The sequence below is a fragment of the Mytilus trossulus genome, chromosome 7, assembly GCF_036588685.1.
Source record: "Mytilus trossulus isolate FHL-02 chromosome 7, PNRI_Mtr1.1.1.hap1, whole genome shotgun sequence".
NCBI classification, from domain to species: Eukaryota; Metazoa; Mollusca; class Bivalvia; order Mytilida; family Mytilidae; genus Mytilus; species Mytilus trossulus.
The window spans coordinates 43,185,736-43,202,495 of NC_086379.1; the positions used below are offsets into that span (position 1 = coordinate 43,185,736).

Sequence of the window (16,760 nt, forward strand, 5' to 3'; positions counted from 1 at the left end):
ATGTCTTCGCACTTCTTTCAATGCTTGTCAGTCTGTCCGACTCTGTTACTTTTGATATCCGGCAATACAGACGGGATCAACAGATTTCTGACAGTAAATTCTTTTTTAATTTATTGAGACAATATACCTTATAAAGATGCTTTACCTAACAGAAATAATTAAATCATAAATTTAAATCGATATATTTCTAAAATTCATACTTTCCCCCCAGAAATAAGGGTACAATACCGGGATTAGAACGACTTCTTTTAAACAATTTTCAATAGGTGGCGCTCTATCCGCCTACGTGTTGACGCCATGAATGTTTAGTTGTTGAAATATAATTTGCTTAGACGTTTATTGTAGACACAAAATAAATAGACAGTACAATGTCTGCCCAAGAACAAATGAGGGCGATGTTGGATGAGCTGATGGGCACAGCAAGAGATGGTATGTTGAAGACTCTAAGGACAAAATCATGCATGAAAACCAGGAAGCAAACAGGATTTGAAAAGCCTTCCGTCCCAAACTTGAAACCATAAATATTTGTTTTTATAAATGTTTATATCATGGTTTATGGAATAAAAATGTCAAATTTTCGAATAGTTAATCTCCTTCAATTTGTTGCTCCGTTTTCGTTTATGAACTTGTGTTTGCAAAAATCTTGTTTTGGCGTCCTTGACCTCTTTAATAAGGGGAGGTAAATTATAAATCGAGTGAAAATTACATGTTTGAGAAATTTGTGTCGCGTTTATATTTTTTGAAATTATGAGAAACTAAATTTCAACTAGTATTTGAAATAAAGAAATTTAATTTATGCTTATAATTAAAATTTGGCTGATGAATCAAATATGACATTGAGTCGTTCTATCTATGTACCTCTCACTTTATATATGTACAGTTGTATAAATATCTATGAGTGGTTTGGTATATGTTTTTTTTTCAAATGCTTTAGTTGTCTGCTTTACAGTAACATTTGTTTTCAGGATTTTTTTAATGTGTAACTGTTTTATACATATTTTTTATTACTTTAAAGCACGTTTAAATATGTATTTATCATATACATAAAATATATTTTTCAATTGTATGATAAGTTAAAGTAATTAAGAGATTTTCAGACTGGAATTTATCTTGTAGTTTGAGATTTATAATCAGTCATAATTAATAAAAATAAGCAATTATTGCTTTTGTTTTACATGTACATGTTTAAAGAAAATATATTTTGTTTCAAATATTTGCATGTATTTCAAATATTAAAATGGTATGAATTTAATATTTTATGCAAACAGTTACACATTGAAATACAATAAATTCATGGGTTTTAATAATTTGCATCCCTATTTTTCAAGGGACCCCTTTCATATGGTCAGGTGTATTGCAGTCAAATTTGCCAAGGGTTTTAAGGTGATGAAGTCCAAGCCGTGAGTTGAAATTAAATAGCTTTCATTGCAGAGTACTATTTCTATTGTAACTTTGTCTATTTCATGTATTAATGAATTTTCATTCTCATAAATAGCATAAATCAAGTCAATTTATCAAAAGGTCAAATATGTTAGCAGGTAATGTTAGAAAGGTAAATTAATTAACAGGTAATTTTAGGGTAAATTTATAACAGGTAACTTTATAACGTTTAATATGTAAACTTTAACTTTCATTAAGCCAATAATGTATACTGAAATGTATTTGATAATTTCTACACTTAATTAATGAGCATGTTGGCAGCTTTGAGGAATCTTTACTGTTGCAGGTGAGAGGAAAAGGTGTAAAACTATGAAAAAAGCATGCCACTGACAGATGATAAAAGGATCGCAGTGTGTATAATATGTAAAGTACAAACAATCTAATGTTGAAAATACTGTCAAAAGATTTGGTTTTATGTTAATGTTCAAGATTATGACCAGAAGTTATGATAAAACATGCTTTTGGAACATTAAAAATGATAATAGGACAGAGTAAAACCCTTTGTTTCAAAAACTTTATTTTTGAAAAATTTCTGTGTTCATAAATTTGTCAAATGGAATAATTTGAAAGAATATAAAAAAAATTAACTCAGAGGATTACTCAGGAACAGAAGGACAGACTAAACCCTGTTACTTTGAAAATTTAATTACTTTTATGAAATGTATAGTTTCTTATTCTGATGTGGTATTGTAAAAAACACATGAATCCTTTGTACAACATTTTGTACAAATTATGAATAAGTTTTAATAATCAAGAACAAGGATATTGGATGTCACCAGTAAAACTGTAAGTACTTGTATGGTTTCTCAAATGTTTTTAATAAAATAAATATGAATATTTTTAATTTATTGCAAGAGCAGATATGTTGTGTGTATTTTTAAAAGCCAAATCTTTTGACAGAAATATAGATAAAAGTACATGTTGCAAGCTATGATATTCTAAATTGTTTTCTATATTGAAGTACATGTACTGAAAACTTTGGTAACAAAAAAAATCATTAGAATTAATAGTTTGCAACTTGTAATGCTTAATTATTATAGTAATGTATAACAGTTGGCATAATGATATATTTTTTACACAAGAAAGTAGTATTTTTGATTCTGAAATGTAAAAAAAAATGTACACTCGATATACATATCATGTGGCACCTCTTTTCTGAAAACCAGTCACTTTGGAAAAAAAAATCATTCTTTTACAAATAAAAACATTACATGTGTATTGTTTTACCGAAAATACAGAAGATTTCATTCAGTCATTATGCTAACTGTTAAACTGAGTATGAAATGGGCAAAATATCAGGGTGTAAAAGATTTTAATTTTCTAAGTTTCTAACATATTTGTCGAATAATATAATTTCTAGGAGATAGATCCAGATACAAAGTGAAGTTTGACGATCCTCGGGTATGTAAGAGTTTCCTGCTAAGCTGCTGTCCACACGATATTCTTTCTAGCACGGTAAGTGATTGTATATAATGGAAAAAACATGACATGGAAATTGGTACGTACATCCCAAATAAAATTTGATAGGCTTTCAGTAGTTAACACATTTTTTTTATTTGAAAATACATGTTAACAATGGCTTTTTTTTTCAATTGGTATGACAATTTTATCTTCCCTATTTAAAGACTTTTAAGAGCAAGTAAATGTATGGTTAATTGGTAAATACTGATTTGAATAATTACAAAGTGAGGTGCAAATTTTTAGTAAGAAGATATCAGAGGAACCAAAGTACATGAAGACATCTTTGAGATGATATTTATATATTGTATAGTACAACACATACGTTTTTGTAAAAGAACACAGTATATTATTATAAAGATGAAATACATACAGACATATGCTTAAATCAAGACAAACTCATTGTGATATTCTAAGTTTCAAAACAGTAAGGCTAAGCAAAATATCTCTACACAATATAGCTGATAAAAGTTGTTATTAATCACAAGACTATTTGTCATGTTTCTGATAAGAGAAGACATCTTTAGAACAGACATTTGTAATAAGTTTATTGCAAATCAGCATATAATATAATGCTATAGCATCAACAACATATATATTATAGTAAGCGACATAATATAAATGAAAACAGAAAGCAAAATAATAACACAAAAAAAACAAAAAACAAAAAAACAAAAAAAAATAAACAGATAGTACCATATATAATCTACTTACTTGGGTATAAAGGAATTAGTTTAAATTTAACTTTGAATTTTGAAGGTTTAAAAACCAAATGAAATTACTTCAAATTAAATTCAGTTGATGTCCTTGCAAATTAGTAATAAAAATACTCTATTACAACACTTCATCACAATACATCTTTCATACATGTAAATCATGGAAGGAAAATTATGTAAAATGTTAAAAATTAAAATGATTTTTGATTTTTGAATTATTGTTGTTCTGTTTACAGAGAATGGACTTGGGTGAATGTCCAAAGATCCACGACTTAGCACTTAGGGCTGATTATGATCAAGCCTCAAGAGGAAAAGATTATTATTATGATATTGATGTAAGTATGATAACACGAAGAGACACACATTTCTCAAATAAGAAGATAGAGGTTAAAGATCACTATAGGGCTTTCAACAGAAGGCATAAACCATACTCTATAGTACTGTAAATTCGGAAATTATTGTGTGCATTTATTATTGCGATTTGTCATTTTAGACTTAAATGCGATTTTAATTTTTACGATTTTGAGAAAAATCCTGTTTAATTCATATAAAACATTTCAAAATGCGAGTTTAAATTATTGCGTTTACAACGCTGTCGCATTATTTGCAATAATAAAAACCTCGCAATAATTTCTGAATTTACAGTAATCTATTAAAGGCCTGGAAATGACAAATGTAAAACCATTCAAACAAGAAAAATAAGTCTTTGAAAGTGGAAGTTAAAATGGATTACGAAAGATAGCAGACAAAATTCATGCCATACATTGTACTCATAATATATCTATAACAAAAGGTATTGGGTCAACATCCTTGGGAATTCAACCAAAAGACAAATATAAGTCATCATACTGTCAACAAAAAACAAATTTTATTGGTGAATTCTGATTTCCATTTTATAATATACTTAACAGACTGTTTATCGTTCTCTAAATTCACTTTGTTACAGAATTTTGAAAGTGGTGGTCCAAAGGTTTTGTCCATCAAAATTATATAAAGAACCAACCCACTTGAGGTATTTCACAAAAGAAATGATAGTGAGGACCAGTAAATTTTCTTAAAGGTCAAGGACAACCATGGGGAACAGATTTTTAGAACTGTTATTATTTTAAAACTAGAAGACATAATTATATTACTTTCAACTACTTTGTTTTTTGACTTTTTACAGGCTATGGAACATCTCCAGAGTTTCATTGCAGATTGTGACAGAAAAACAGAATTAGCCAAGAGAAGATTGAAAGAAACGCAGGAAGAACTCAGTGAAGAAGCTAATACAAAGGTATAATTGCAAGCTATGCAGTATGGGTTCTTTTTGATTGTCGAAGGCCATACAATCATACAGTGGCCAAAAGTTGTTATATTCTGTGTCATTTTGGTCTCTTGTGGAGAGTTTTCTCATTGGCAATCATATAAGAAGTCTGGAAATATATATATTCTCCAGGTGTGGACTGCTATTATTAACATATTTATCTTGAGAATCTAAATAAGTTAAATTAATAAACTTAAGGTAAGAACATAAGTCTAGACCTTCAAATTTTATGGAGAAAAAAAAACAGATTTTGTTGTCACAATATTCAAGATAGACCTGTAAATCAATAAGTTGAGAACTTGATTTATTAATTAGTTATTTTGGCTTTGAACTAGCATTCAGGAACTGTGAGTACTCTTATATTGGTGCTTTGTTTCTGTTGATTTTATGTTAGATGTTTTTGTGCCTTGTTCCTATATTTTGAGTTTAGCTAATTGCTACTGATTTTTAGTTTGTTATGTACTGTTACACCACTGTCCCAGGTGAATTTCGGGTTGAGTCCTCACAAACGTGTTTAACCCCTCCCCATTCTTTTTGTATCTGTCCCAAGTCAGGAGCCTGTAGTTCGGTGGTTGTTGTTGGTTCATGTCTGCAATGATTGTCCTTCAAAAATTGCTATGTAAACTATATATCTTTATTAACAGAGTTCCCAAAATATTTTTTTCCCTTGTGGTCCTCACTATTAACTCTATTGAAAAATACTAAAATTGTGTCAGTTCTATGCAAAGTTATGGTGATAAAATCCTGAGGACCACCACTTCGCGAACTCTGTATTACTAAAGTCTATATAAACTATAGGTACACATTTGATTACATCAACATCAATAATATTATACAATACATATATAAACACAAACTATGTGACAGAATAGTAGAAGGATTTGCAGTTATACAAAAACAGCTCTTTTACATCGTTTGTACTCCTTTACAGCTCTTTTACATCGTTTGTACTCATTAGTTTAATAACTAGCATAGTATTTGTCTTCAGTGAGTTTGCCAAAGAAAGAGTAAGTTAGCTACATTCAATTTTTAAGCATAAAATCAAAAATATATAAGTTTTATTTTTAGTTCGCAAATTTTTAATACTGTAAATTCAGAAATTATTTTGAAAAATGTGAATGCGATAATTAAAACTCATTTTGATTTTTTTTATATGAATCAAACATGATATTTTTCTATATTTTGCAAAAAATTAAAATCGCATGTTAGTCTAAAATGACAAAATGGCAATAAAAAATGCACACACAAATTTCTGAATTTACAGTACATATGAAATGATGGAGTTAGTAAAATTCTACCAACAAATATATGAGGTTATATTAGAGCACTGTTCCAATTTAATTAGATGTTAAACTATAATTTCAGGCTGAAATTATCCACCAGCTAGGAGAATCGATGGGAACCTTACTGGCCAAGGCAGAAGGATTAGGACAGGATGGTGAAGTAGAAGAATCCATGAATTATATGGACCAAGTGGAAGATTTAAAAAGAAAGAAAGCTCTTGCAGAGGTTAATTGAAAAAAATAAATTAAGAATGTTTGGTGACATAGAAATTTTTAAAAGATGAAATTTCTGTTTCATATTATTTAGGGTTAAGTGTCTGTTGAATGTTAGTTATTGATCAGAGTGAAATTGAAAAGAGTTAATACTTACTGTTTGGATTGATATATCATAAAAATGGGCAGCAATTATAATTACTATGTTTAAGAAGTAGAATATGTGTGTTTGATTAAAAAGCTTACAATTTCATGTATAATATTAAGGTTTTATAAAAAAATATCCATGATTGATTGTTTGTTGCTTTACGCCGCATTAGCACAAAAAGGCTATATCGTGGCGAGAGCTAATTCGAATATCCATGAAGAATTTGGTGAAATAAGTACAGTAAAATATTTGGAAAATTTTCAAGAAGAAACCTTCAATTGCACAGTATTGAATAATAGATTTTTAAGATCTTTAGATACTTATTTTGTGTCAGAAACCTATATTAATTATATCAAAATTTTTGTTACAAACAAAATTCAGACAGTATCAACTCTTGAAAATTCTGTCCAAAGTTGCCCCAACTGACCTGGACTCAACCTCTGTGGTTGTAGCACTTATTCCTTTATATTTAAAACAGTTTATTATTTAGCTTCTTTCTTTTTTTAGACTGAATTTAGAAATTCTATGCCTGCTTCGAGTTACCAACAACAGAAATTACGGGTCTGTGAAGTATGCTCAGCTTACCTTGGTATCCATGACAACGACAGACGTTTAGCTGATCATTTTGGGGGGAAACTACATTTAGGGTTCATAACCATTAGAGATAAATTAGAGGATTTAAAGGTAAATAAACAGCATTGTTTTATTCAATAATTAACTAATTACACTTTTGGTATTTAGCTGTATTATGTCTCCGAATGACCTTATATCATCTCTGAATAATCTTCTGACGTCAAACAACAATCACTTTTTAGTTGTGACGTTAAATGTTATGAATGATGATGTCAAAGTTTACAGGAACCTGTGTGATTTTCTGTAATGGCGGACAAATTTGCATACAAATGTAAATGTGTCTATTCAGGAAAAAAACAAATTCATAAATATTAGTTAATTTTTACTAGAAAAATGAAGTGCTTAACAACTAACTTCAAACAAATATATTCAGCTCCTTGAAAAGTGATTTAACACTTTTTTGTCATGTTTTTTCTTCGCAATTAACAATCAGTACTTTTTGCTACTAGTTTAAGAATTTCGAATAGGTATGCTGTGTTTTGTAACACATTTTCAGAAGTCGATTTCACAAAAAAAAATTTCGACTAAGATTAATCCTAAGTATACTGATTTGTTCATGACTTAAGACCAATCTTAGTCGTAGTTTGTTGGTGAAGACCCTAGATCTTTAGAAATGTCCTGTTTTTTTCACATTGATGCACACAAATACAAATTTGTGTAATTAATTATTTGGAGAGGGTAAATGCTGATCTAAATTTGAAAATATTAGCTGTGGAATCAATGGGGATCAATTTTGTGATTTGTTCTCAACATGAATAAAATTTGCCAAAAGTAAGCAACCAAAATAAATTGAAAATGGAAATGAGGAATGTGTCAAAAAGACAACAACCTGACCATAGAACAGACAACAGCAGAAGGTCACCAATAGGTCTTCCATGCACCGAGAAAATCCCACACCTGGAGGCATCCTTCAGCTGGCCCCTGAACATATATATATATACTAGTTCAGTGATAATGGACATCATACTAAACTCCAAATTATACTCAAGAAACTAAAATTAAAAATCATACAAGACTAAGGCCGTGTTCACATTGACCTAAATTCGGTGTTGTGTTAGTGTAACTCACACGTAAACTAAACACAATTGCGTTCCCATTGATAAAACTCAATGTTTACATGTAGTTTAAATCATGTTTTACCTACACACAGTCGATAGTCAATGTAGGCCTTGTGTAGGTTAAGTGTACACAAAACTAGGCATTTAGGACATTAGTTTTATCATATATATATATTGAAGAAGGAAACTATTTTTGAGTAAAATTTATATTTTTGATAATTATTAGTTGTCTAAATTTTACAGATTTTTTTTTGTTAAAAAAATTTAACGTATTTTATTTACCCCTAATCAAGACTCAAAGCAGCATCATTGCCGAACCCATAAGGCAGCAAACAATTGATTTTCGGGGGGGGGGGGGGGGGGTGCTATCACAGTTGAGTATAAAACATAAATGCAAGGGGTTGGGGGTGGTGAGCTATGGATTTTGTTTTGGAAAAATGTTTCCAGTTTTTGGCCCTGAAAAAAATTTTGTTTGTTTCACCCTCAGCTGCCACTATATATAATGCTAAAATTGATTTCGACTTGTCACCAAAATTTGTCCTGAAAAAAATCAATAGCTCACGCTCCCCTCCCCCTCAACCAAAAAAATGAAGTAAATAGTTGCTGCCTAATTCATTTGAAAAGGTCTTCCCGAATCACCTTGACGTACACAGAAATATTCGCCACTGGTCTTTACTAAAAAAACGATTCACGCATAAATGCATGACTAAAAAAAGTTTGAGGTAAATGATATGTTTGTCTAGTATCTCATATCCGTTTAATAACACGTAAAAAAAATTTCAAAAAACGTTACCCTATTCCTTTACTAAATACTCCTTGGCGAAGAAATACCATTTGAAACGAACAGAAAAGATAAAAATGTAGTGAACCCTAATATCTCAATCATTTTTTTTCGGCTGTAAGCACGCTGTTGCAGCTAACGTTTTCTAATGCGTTATCGAGACATCTCTAGTATATTCAAACTACTGCAAATTATAAAAATGGCTTTCATAAAGTAGCAACCACTTAACTTAAAAAAAGGGGGAGGGTTATTTTTTTATCTGAGTCAGATTTTTTGCGCGTACGTTTTTATTCCTTTTTTTTCGATGCTGGTGATCAAATACTTTTTTTCAATATTTAACATTATTATGTATGGGTAAACTCTTGATTCAGAATATTTTTTTTTATCATCTGTATGACCATTTTTTATTTTATCAAATAGGGGATCGAAATATTTCCATTCCCATCCCCCACCCCCTTTTGAAGTCAAATGGTTGTTCCCTTACCGCTAATTAAAATTTTCCAAATTCCAAATTCAGTTCTACGTAATGAACATTTAAATGACATATAGTTTACAAGTGGGAACAAATCTTATGTACAGGTAGCTAAACAAGGTGTATAGATGTGAACAAATGTAATGTGAAACCAGTGTACACTACACTAAACTAATTGTAAACATGTTTACTCTACACGGCGTTTGGTGTGAACACGGCCTAACAAAGGCCAGAGGCTCCTGAGTTGGGACAGGTGCAAAATTGCAGCGGGGTTAAACATGTTTATGAGATCTCAAACCTCCAACTATACCTCTAGCCAAGTAGAAAAGTTAACACAACAATACGCACAGTAAAATTCAGTTCAAGAACCATAATCAGTCAATCACTCACTTCTATTGTTAGTTTTGATCTGAGTGCTTTGGGTGTTTACTGATGCCATTAAAAATTGATGTTGACACTTATTATTATACCCCCGCTTTAAAAGAGGGGGGGTATACTGTTTTACCTCTTGTCTGTCAGTCCATCCCATGAAACTTTCGTCACATTTTTCTCAGGAACTACACATCCACCCTTTCTGTAATTTGGTATCAACATTTATATATGTCAGCCATACCGTGTGATGCGTTTACAGATTCATCACTTGACAACTTCCTGTTTACCGAACACTTGTATGATTTTACACATGATAGCCAAGTTGAAAATTTTCGTCACATTTTTCTCAGGAACTACAATACAAGGATTTCTGAAATTTGGTTTCAGGATTTATATAAGTCAGCTATACTGTGTGATGCGTTTTCAGATTCATCACTCGACAACTTCCTGTTTACCGAACACTTGTATGATTTTACACATGATAGCCAAGTTGAAAATTTTTGTCACATTTTTCTCAGGAACTACAATACAAGGATTTCTGAAATTTGGTTTCAGGATTTATATAAGTCAGCTATACCGTATGATGTGTTTTCAGATTCATCACTCGACAACTTCCTGTTTTCTGAACACTTGCATATTTTTACACCATTAATATTATCCACTTGCGACGGGGGTATCATCAGTGAGCAGTAGCTCGCAGTTTCACTTATTTTATCATCTTTCACTCAAAATCTGAAAAAGTCAGGTTTATGAGAGAGAAGAAATTGACTACAAAAAAAATATTCTCTTAGGAAGATATAGAAAATCTTTTTTAATGCATTTCATTTTCACAAAGATAAGATTTTAATTTTTATTTATAATCACAGAAAAGTGTGGCAGACAGAAGAGCACAGAGAGAAAAAGAAAGAGAAGAACAGAAATTAAAACGTGAAGAGAGAGAAAAAGAGGAAGATGAAAAACGAGAAAAAAATCCAAGTCGGAGTAGAAGTCGTTCTCGTGGTGACAGTCGAGACAGACGCAGGAGATCAAGAAGTAGAGATAGAAGGTAAACATTATTGTAGTTCATGCTTATTGCTCTTTAAGTATGTCTAAGGAAAGGTTTTCTAAAAAAATTAAGTGCTCAATATCAGTTATAATGAAAAATTTATTAAAACATGTACTGTAGATTCATTATTATTTGTTGGATACCATTTTCCGTAGATTTCGTGGGTACAGGTGAACCATGTATTCAAACGTAAATCGAATTAAAAAATTTCTATAGGATTTGAAGACAGAAATCGGCAAAACCACAAAAATGCAAGTTTTCTTCAATCAACAAATTGATACCCACGAAAAATAAAAGAATCCATAGTATATATAAATTTTTATAACATTTAGGATTTTAAATTTCAAAATAACTTTTTTAACACTTAATAAGATTCGAAATTATCCAGAGTGAGCTGTGTGTAAAAAGATTTATGCAGGAAGTTTTGGTTTGGTATTTATTTTGTATACAGGAGTTTTACATAGGTAATGATTGTTTTGGGGTGAGTTATTTGACATAATGATATGTAGGTAGACTAATTCGAAGTTTTCAAAAAATACAATTTGCATGTGTCTATAGTATACATGTACAAGTAACAAGTAAGGGATATCAGATAATTAAAACACAGAAAAATCAAACTGAAACTAACATGTAAATTGGACTTCTGCCTTTCAAAAAGAAATATTTAATTTTGATCTATTAATTAACTTGACAAATTTTCTATTTATAAAATATATTTTAGATTTATATCTTGAAAATTTGTTATAGGTCCAGATCACGGTCAAGAAAGAAGAAGACAAGACATTCATCCAGATCTAGGTCAAGGGAAAGACGCAGGAAGAAGCATAGGTAGGTCTTCAAGATTGATTTGAGCTTTACAGCTAATTTCCTAATGCATGTAAAGCAAGACTTTGGTTAGCTTGCTTGCTTTGTTTATATATTGTACTATTGTAACTGGGATAACGTCCAATCAAATTTAAACATAATATATACAGGTTAAAATATGCCTTTAAACATGATATATATTGTTTGAAGATGTCAATGTTAATTGCATAGCTAGAATTGACATTTATACAAACGGAGCAAGCAAGCCTTCCAAAGTTTTACTCTACAAGCATTAGGAAATTAACTAATTAAGATATTTTTGTTCAAAACTAAAATTATTTGTAAGGTGTATAAGCATAGAATTAAAGTTTTATTGATGAATCAATCAAGTTCAGGCGAACAGAAAAAAAAAATTACACATAACAAATTATCCATGCCCCATAATTGAGTCATAAGAGTTACATGAATATTCATTGTTTTGATTGACATTTACATATTGTTACATATTGTTTTCCTTAATAAATAGTTTTCAAAATGTCATTATGGAAAAATCAAAGCATCTATGAAAATAAAATGAAATATAATGATTTTATGATAGAAAATAGTATTTACATTTGAACAGTGCCTTTTTGCCTATTTGCCTAAAAATTGCAGATAACAACTTTCAAATATAGAAACACATGGAGAAAATAGCTGCAAATACATTTCCAATAAATCAAAATTTTCAATCCAATTTAGTTTTTGTGCGACAATTTTAAAGTGTTTTTTTTGTGATAATCTGATGATCATGTTATGGTTGACTTTTTTTTATTGTAAGGAATAGATTCAGGGAACAAATGTTAAATATGTATTGTGTTTTTCCTTCTACAGGCGTTCCAGGTCAAGATCTCGTAGATCAAGAAGTCGATCCAGAAGTAGATCTAGAAGGTCACGGTCAAGATCTCACAAACGCAAAAGATCTAAGAGAACAAGAAGTAGATCAGGGTCTAGAAGTCAAAATGTTAAAGAGGAAGTTAGGAATGGTTCACACTCTCCAGTACCGCCAGCAGCAGCAGCGCCACCCCCGCAGCCTGTTGAAGGGTAGGTGTAGAAATAAAAAAGACATTGACTAGATTCATAGTTATACTGTGATTGAATTATTTTCAATAAGTTTTTTACTGTCAACTAATGGTTTTTGCAAATATGAAGGTTTCACAGTATAAAACTTTACTTGGAAGTTATGGTAGAATATGGTTCAACTAAAGTGCAGTATCTAAGCAAGAAAAGCAAACAAAATAGCATGTTAAACTACTGTGGATTCATTAATTTTCATAGTGGAATAGCAATGATTGTAGATATTTGTAAACTAAAATTTTAAAGTATATATACATTTTCTATAGGTATGTCAACAAAATTTTGCAAAACCATGATATCAAATTTCCACAAAATTTATGTTTCTTCTAGCCAGGAAAATTAGTATCTACAATGATTTATGAAGTTTCAGAAGGTCTTTTCTAAATTCATCCCAATTTAAGTTCAGAAAAGTGACAAACAAGCATTTGAGTTGTAATAATTGGCAATTAAATTAATAAAAAGACATGCTGAAAATGATCATTAACTTAAATTTGAAATAGCTGAGTATAATGCTGAAAATGATCATAAACTTAAATTTGAAATAGCTGAGTATTTGTAAGAGAGGCTATTGGGAACATATATGAGATGGCAACCCATTTCCAAAAGACAACTTAATTTAATATGAATTTATCAATGATTGACAACAAATGTCTTACAAGCTTTGAACAACCTTGATTCCAGAATTGTTTTGAATTATCTCATCAGAAAGATGTATGAATGAGATCAATGCCAAATTCCTAAATACACAAATAAAAAATACAAAACGAAAAAAACCCTACAAGAAAGTATTTTTATACTAAAAATTCAGTATTATTTGGGCTAAAACTATAGAAGATAAAAATTACAAACCAGAAAAATGATTAGTAATACAAGATGTACACAAAAATATACCTAAGTCATGAATTCTTTACTAGTCTACAATGTTGTCCATTGGTTAATATGTACATAGGCTTGTTCTCAAGTTTTAACATTGTGTACATATGAATATAAACCTTTCAGGAGATGAGTTTAGCTATAGTACTCGGAACAGTTATTTTAATCTTTTCTTTTCATCTATTTCAGAGTGGAAGAAAAGCCAAGTGGTGAATAGAAACATTAGACACTTCATTGACATTTTTAAACCTGATCATGTGCTATGTTGACATCATGTGATTGTTGACATTATCATGTGCTATATTGACATTATCATGTGATTGTTGATTTGGAAAAAAACTCATATCATTCTTAACTCTTGTTTTAATGTATCTTTAATACCATTGGAGATAATTTAATGAATTTGTCCTTAGTTTGTAATGGTGTTGACCTTGAGTTGCATATTTTGAGTGAGAAAATATGATAAATCTAACACTGATGAATCACAAATACTGTAAAAGTGCAGCAACTAACTGCATTTAGAAACTTTATATAGATGTTACAAAGGTATAAAAACATGTGTTACTAAATGCTATGTCAAATGTATATCAGATCATTCAAAAAATTTTGTTAACATTGTTATATAAACAGGACAGGTGTTACTGCAAGCTGTCAGAGTTACTCTGATTTGTCAGTATTTGACACAAACTTGGTATGGTCAAACGGTATGAAAAAAAATACCATAAATTTGGTATGGTCAAAGGATATGCTAAATACAAAATTGAAATAGATCTTTAATCTTTTATGAATACTTGTAAAAGGACTTTTGAGAGTGATTCTGACAGGTCTGTTGATTGGCTATTACAGAAATGATTTTTTATTTGTTAATCAATGATTATGCTCATCTCATGTTATTGTAACATTTTTCTATATGAATCACATCTGCAGTTAAAATGAATTCCATTTTATTTAATGGCTTGACATGTGAATAATTTGCATTAAAGATTTACCCTTAAAAATGGTCACTTCACTTGAAAAACTTAAAAGAGAAATCTGTTTCAGTTATATTTTCATGTCCATATTTGATTATAGAAATTTATTTTATATTTGTATGTAGTAATTGATGTGTTTTTTATGGTGATTAATAATGTACTTTCAAGAACTTGAATCCCTGAATACACATTTTGAAGTTTTTATTTACTGAAGTGATTGTTGTTCAAATGATCTGAATGTTACTGCATACTTTTAACTTGCAAGATTTGGTATACATGATATGAATAAACCATTTTAAATTGTCTACTTATTTGATATATCCCATATTACAAGTTCCAATTTCACTGCACCATATAGATATAAGAAGATGTGGTATGAGTGTCAATGAGACAACTCTCCATCCAAGTCACAATTTGTAAAAGAAAAAACATTATAGATCAAAGTATGGTCTTCAACACAGAGCCTTAGATCACACTGAACAGCAAGTTATAAAGAGCTATATTATCGAGCCTGCAACTTATGTTGCAGAAAGCTCGACATAGGGATAGTGTTCCAGCGGCGGCGTTAGCTAACATATTTTAGAAGGTGGAAGACCTGAATGCTTCATACTTTGTATATAGATGCCTCATGTTACCAAGTTTCCGTCCTTCACATGTCCAATGTCATTGAACTAATTTTCATGCTTCAGTGACTACTTGAAAAAAAAAAGATTTTTTGTACAAATTCTCTCTTAAAAGTAATAGGATAACAATATTTGGTATGTGCATACCTTGCAAGGTCCTCATACCAGTCAGACAGTTTTCACTTGACCTCAACCTCATTTCATGGATCAGTGAACAAGGTTAAGTTTTGGTGATCAAGTCCATATCTCAGATACTTTAAGCATTAGGTCTGCTATATTTGGTGTATGGAATGATTGTAAGGTGTACATGTCTAGCTGGAATGTGTCACCTGACCTTGACCTCATTTTCATGGTTCAGTGGTCAAAGTTAAGTTTTTGAGGTTTTGTCTTATACTATATATGGAAATGTTTTATGATCTATATGTCAGTCGCTAAGATTGAATTTGAGATTCACCTTATTTTCATGGTTATTTTACTCAGTGTAAATATTTTGATGGTAATTTTAAGGAAATTTTGCGGTTTTTATACGACCGCAAAAATTGAATTTTTTTTTGTCGTATATTGATGGCGTCGTCGTCGTCCGAATACTTTTAGTTTTCGCACTCTTACTTTAGTATAAGTGAATAGAAATCTATGAAATTTTAACACAAGGTTTATGACCACAAAAGGAAGGTTAGGATTGATTTTGGGAGTTTTTATCCTAACATTTTGGGGTTCTTTGATATGCTGAATCCAAACATGTACTTAGATTTTTGATTATGGGCCCAGTTTTCAAGATGGTCCAAATCAGGATCCAAAATTATTATATTAAGTATTGTGCAAATTGCAATAGCAAGAAATTTCAATTGGAGTTATCTTTCTTTGTCCAGAATAGTAGTTGAATCAACTTAAATCATTATTTTATACAATATACAATGTATATTCACTTTTACTACCAAATGATAAATTAAAACAAGCTTTACCATTCAGTGATAACAAGCACTTTTTTTACATTTTATGGTGACTTGAAAAACACCGGTACCACTCAGATTACAATTCTACCTTGACAGGTAAGTTTGTATCTAGCCTATAAAATACTTATTTAGCCTTGATAATTGAAAGGTCAGTTTATCCCATTCATACAAAAGAAGTTGGTAAAATTGGCTTCATGCCATTTACCTTGTCCAAAATTAAGGTCACTTTATTGTTATTGTGATATTGTAAGTACAAAAGAACCCTAAATTCTGACCAATGCTTAAACTTTGTGCATCTTGATTCAATTGTTTAAAATATGTTAATGTTGAATTTTAGGGGTTACTTTCGGCCTTTTTTTACATGTTAGTTTTCTTTTCAGATATAAAAAAAACTATCGGCTTGACTTTATAGAAATAGACTATGCTTGCAGGTTCTCTTGTTTTTTGTTTACACCAAATTCTAATGGATTATTAAATTTAGTTGCAAAATATTTTAAA

At 30.3% G+C, this 16,760-nt stretch overlaps 1 protein-coding gene across 2 annotated transcripts; it reads left to right on the forward strand.

The window, feature by feature from the left end:
- The first annotated feature begins 262 nt into the window (after positions 1–262).
- LOC134725113 (putative RNA-binding protein Luc7-like 1) lies at positions 263–14,989 on the forward strand. Of its 2 annotated transcripts, XM_063588663.1 has the most exons (11): positions 286–429; positions 1,329–1,400; positions 2,801–2,895; positions 3,851–3,949; positions 4,780–4,890; positions 6,286–6,429; positions 7,072–7,248; positions 10,747–10,925; positions 11,673–11,753; positions 12,600–12,809; positions 13,905–14,989. In XM_063588663.1, exons 4-11 carry the CDS (start codon positions 3,854–3,856, stop codon positions 13,930–13,932), a joined length of 1,026 nt encoding a protein of 341 aa, XP_063444733.1. In that variant the 5' UTR covers positions 286–429; positions 1,329–1,400; positions 2,801–2,895; positions 3,851–3,853; the 3' UTR covers positions 13,933–14,989. The 2 variants fall into 2 exon arrangements, with proteins under 2 accessions (XP_063444732.1, XP_063444733.1); XM_063588662.1 differs by lacking the exon at positions 1,329–1,400 and having other exon boundaries at positions 263–429.
- The last annotated feature ends 1,771 nt before the right edge of the window (positions 14,990–16,760 follow it).

What these genes read in the sequence shown, in the direction of transcription:
- LOC134725113 (XM_063588662.1), top strand. Translation starts at nt 369, where the DNA reads ATGTCTGCCCAAGAACAAATGAGGGCGATGTTGGATGAGCTGATGGGC. An exon ending in ATTATTATTATGATATTGAT is followed by an intron (nt 3,950 to 4,779) that starts GTAAGTATGATA and finishes GACTTTTTACAG; the next exon opens with GCTATGGAACATCTCCAGAG. An exon ending in AGACGCAGGAAGAAGCATAG is followed by an intron (nt 11,754 to 12,599) that starts GTAGGTCTTCAA and finishes TTCCTTCTACAG; the next exon opens with GCGTTCCAGGTCAAGATCTC.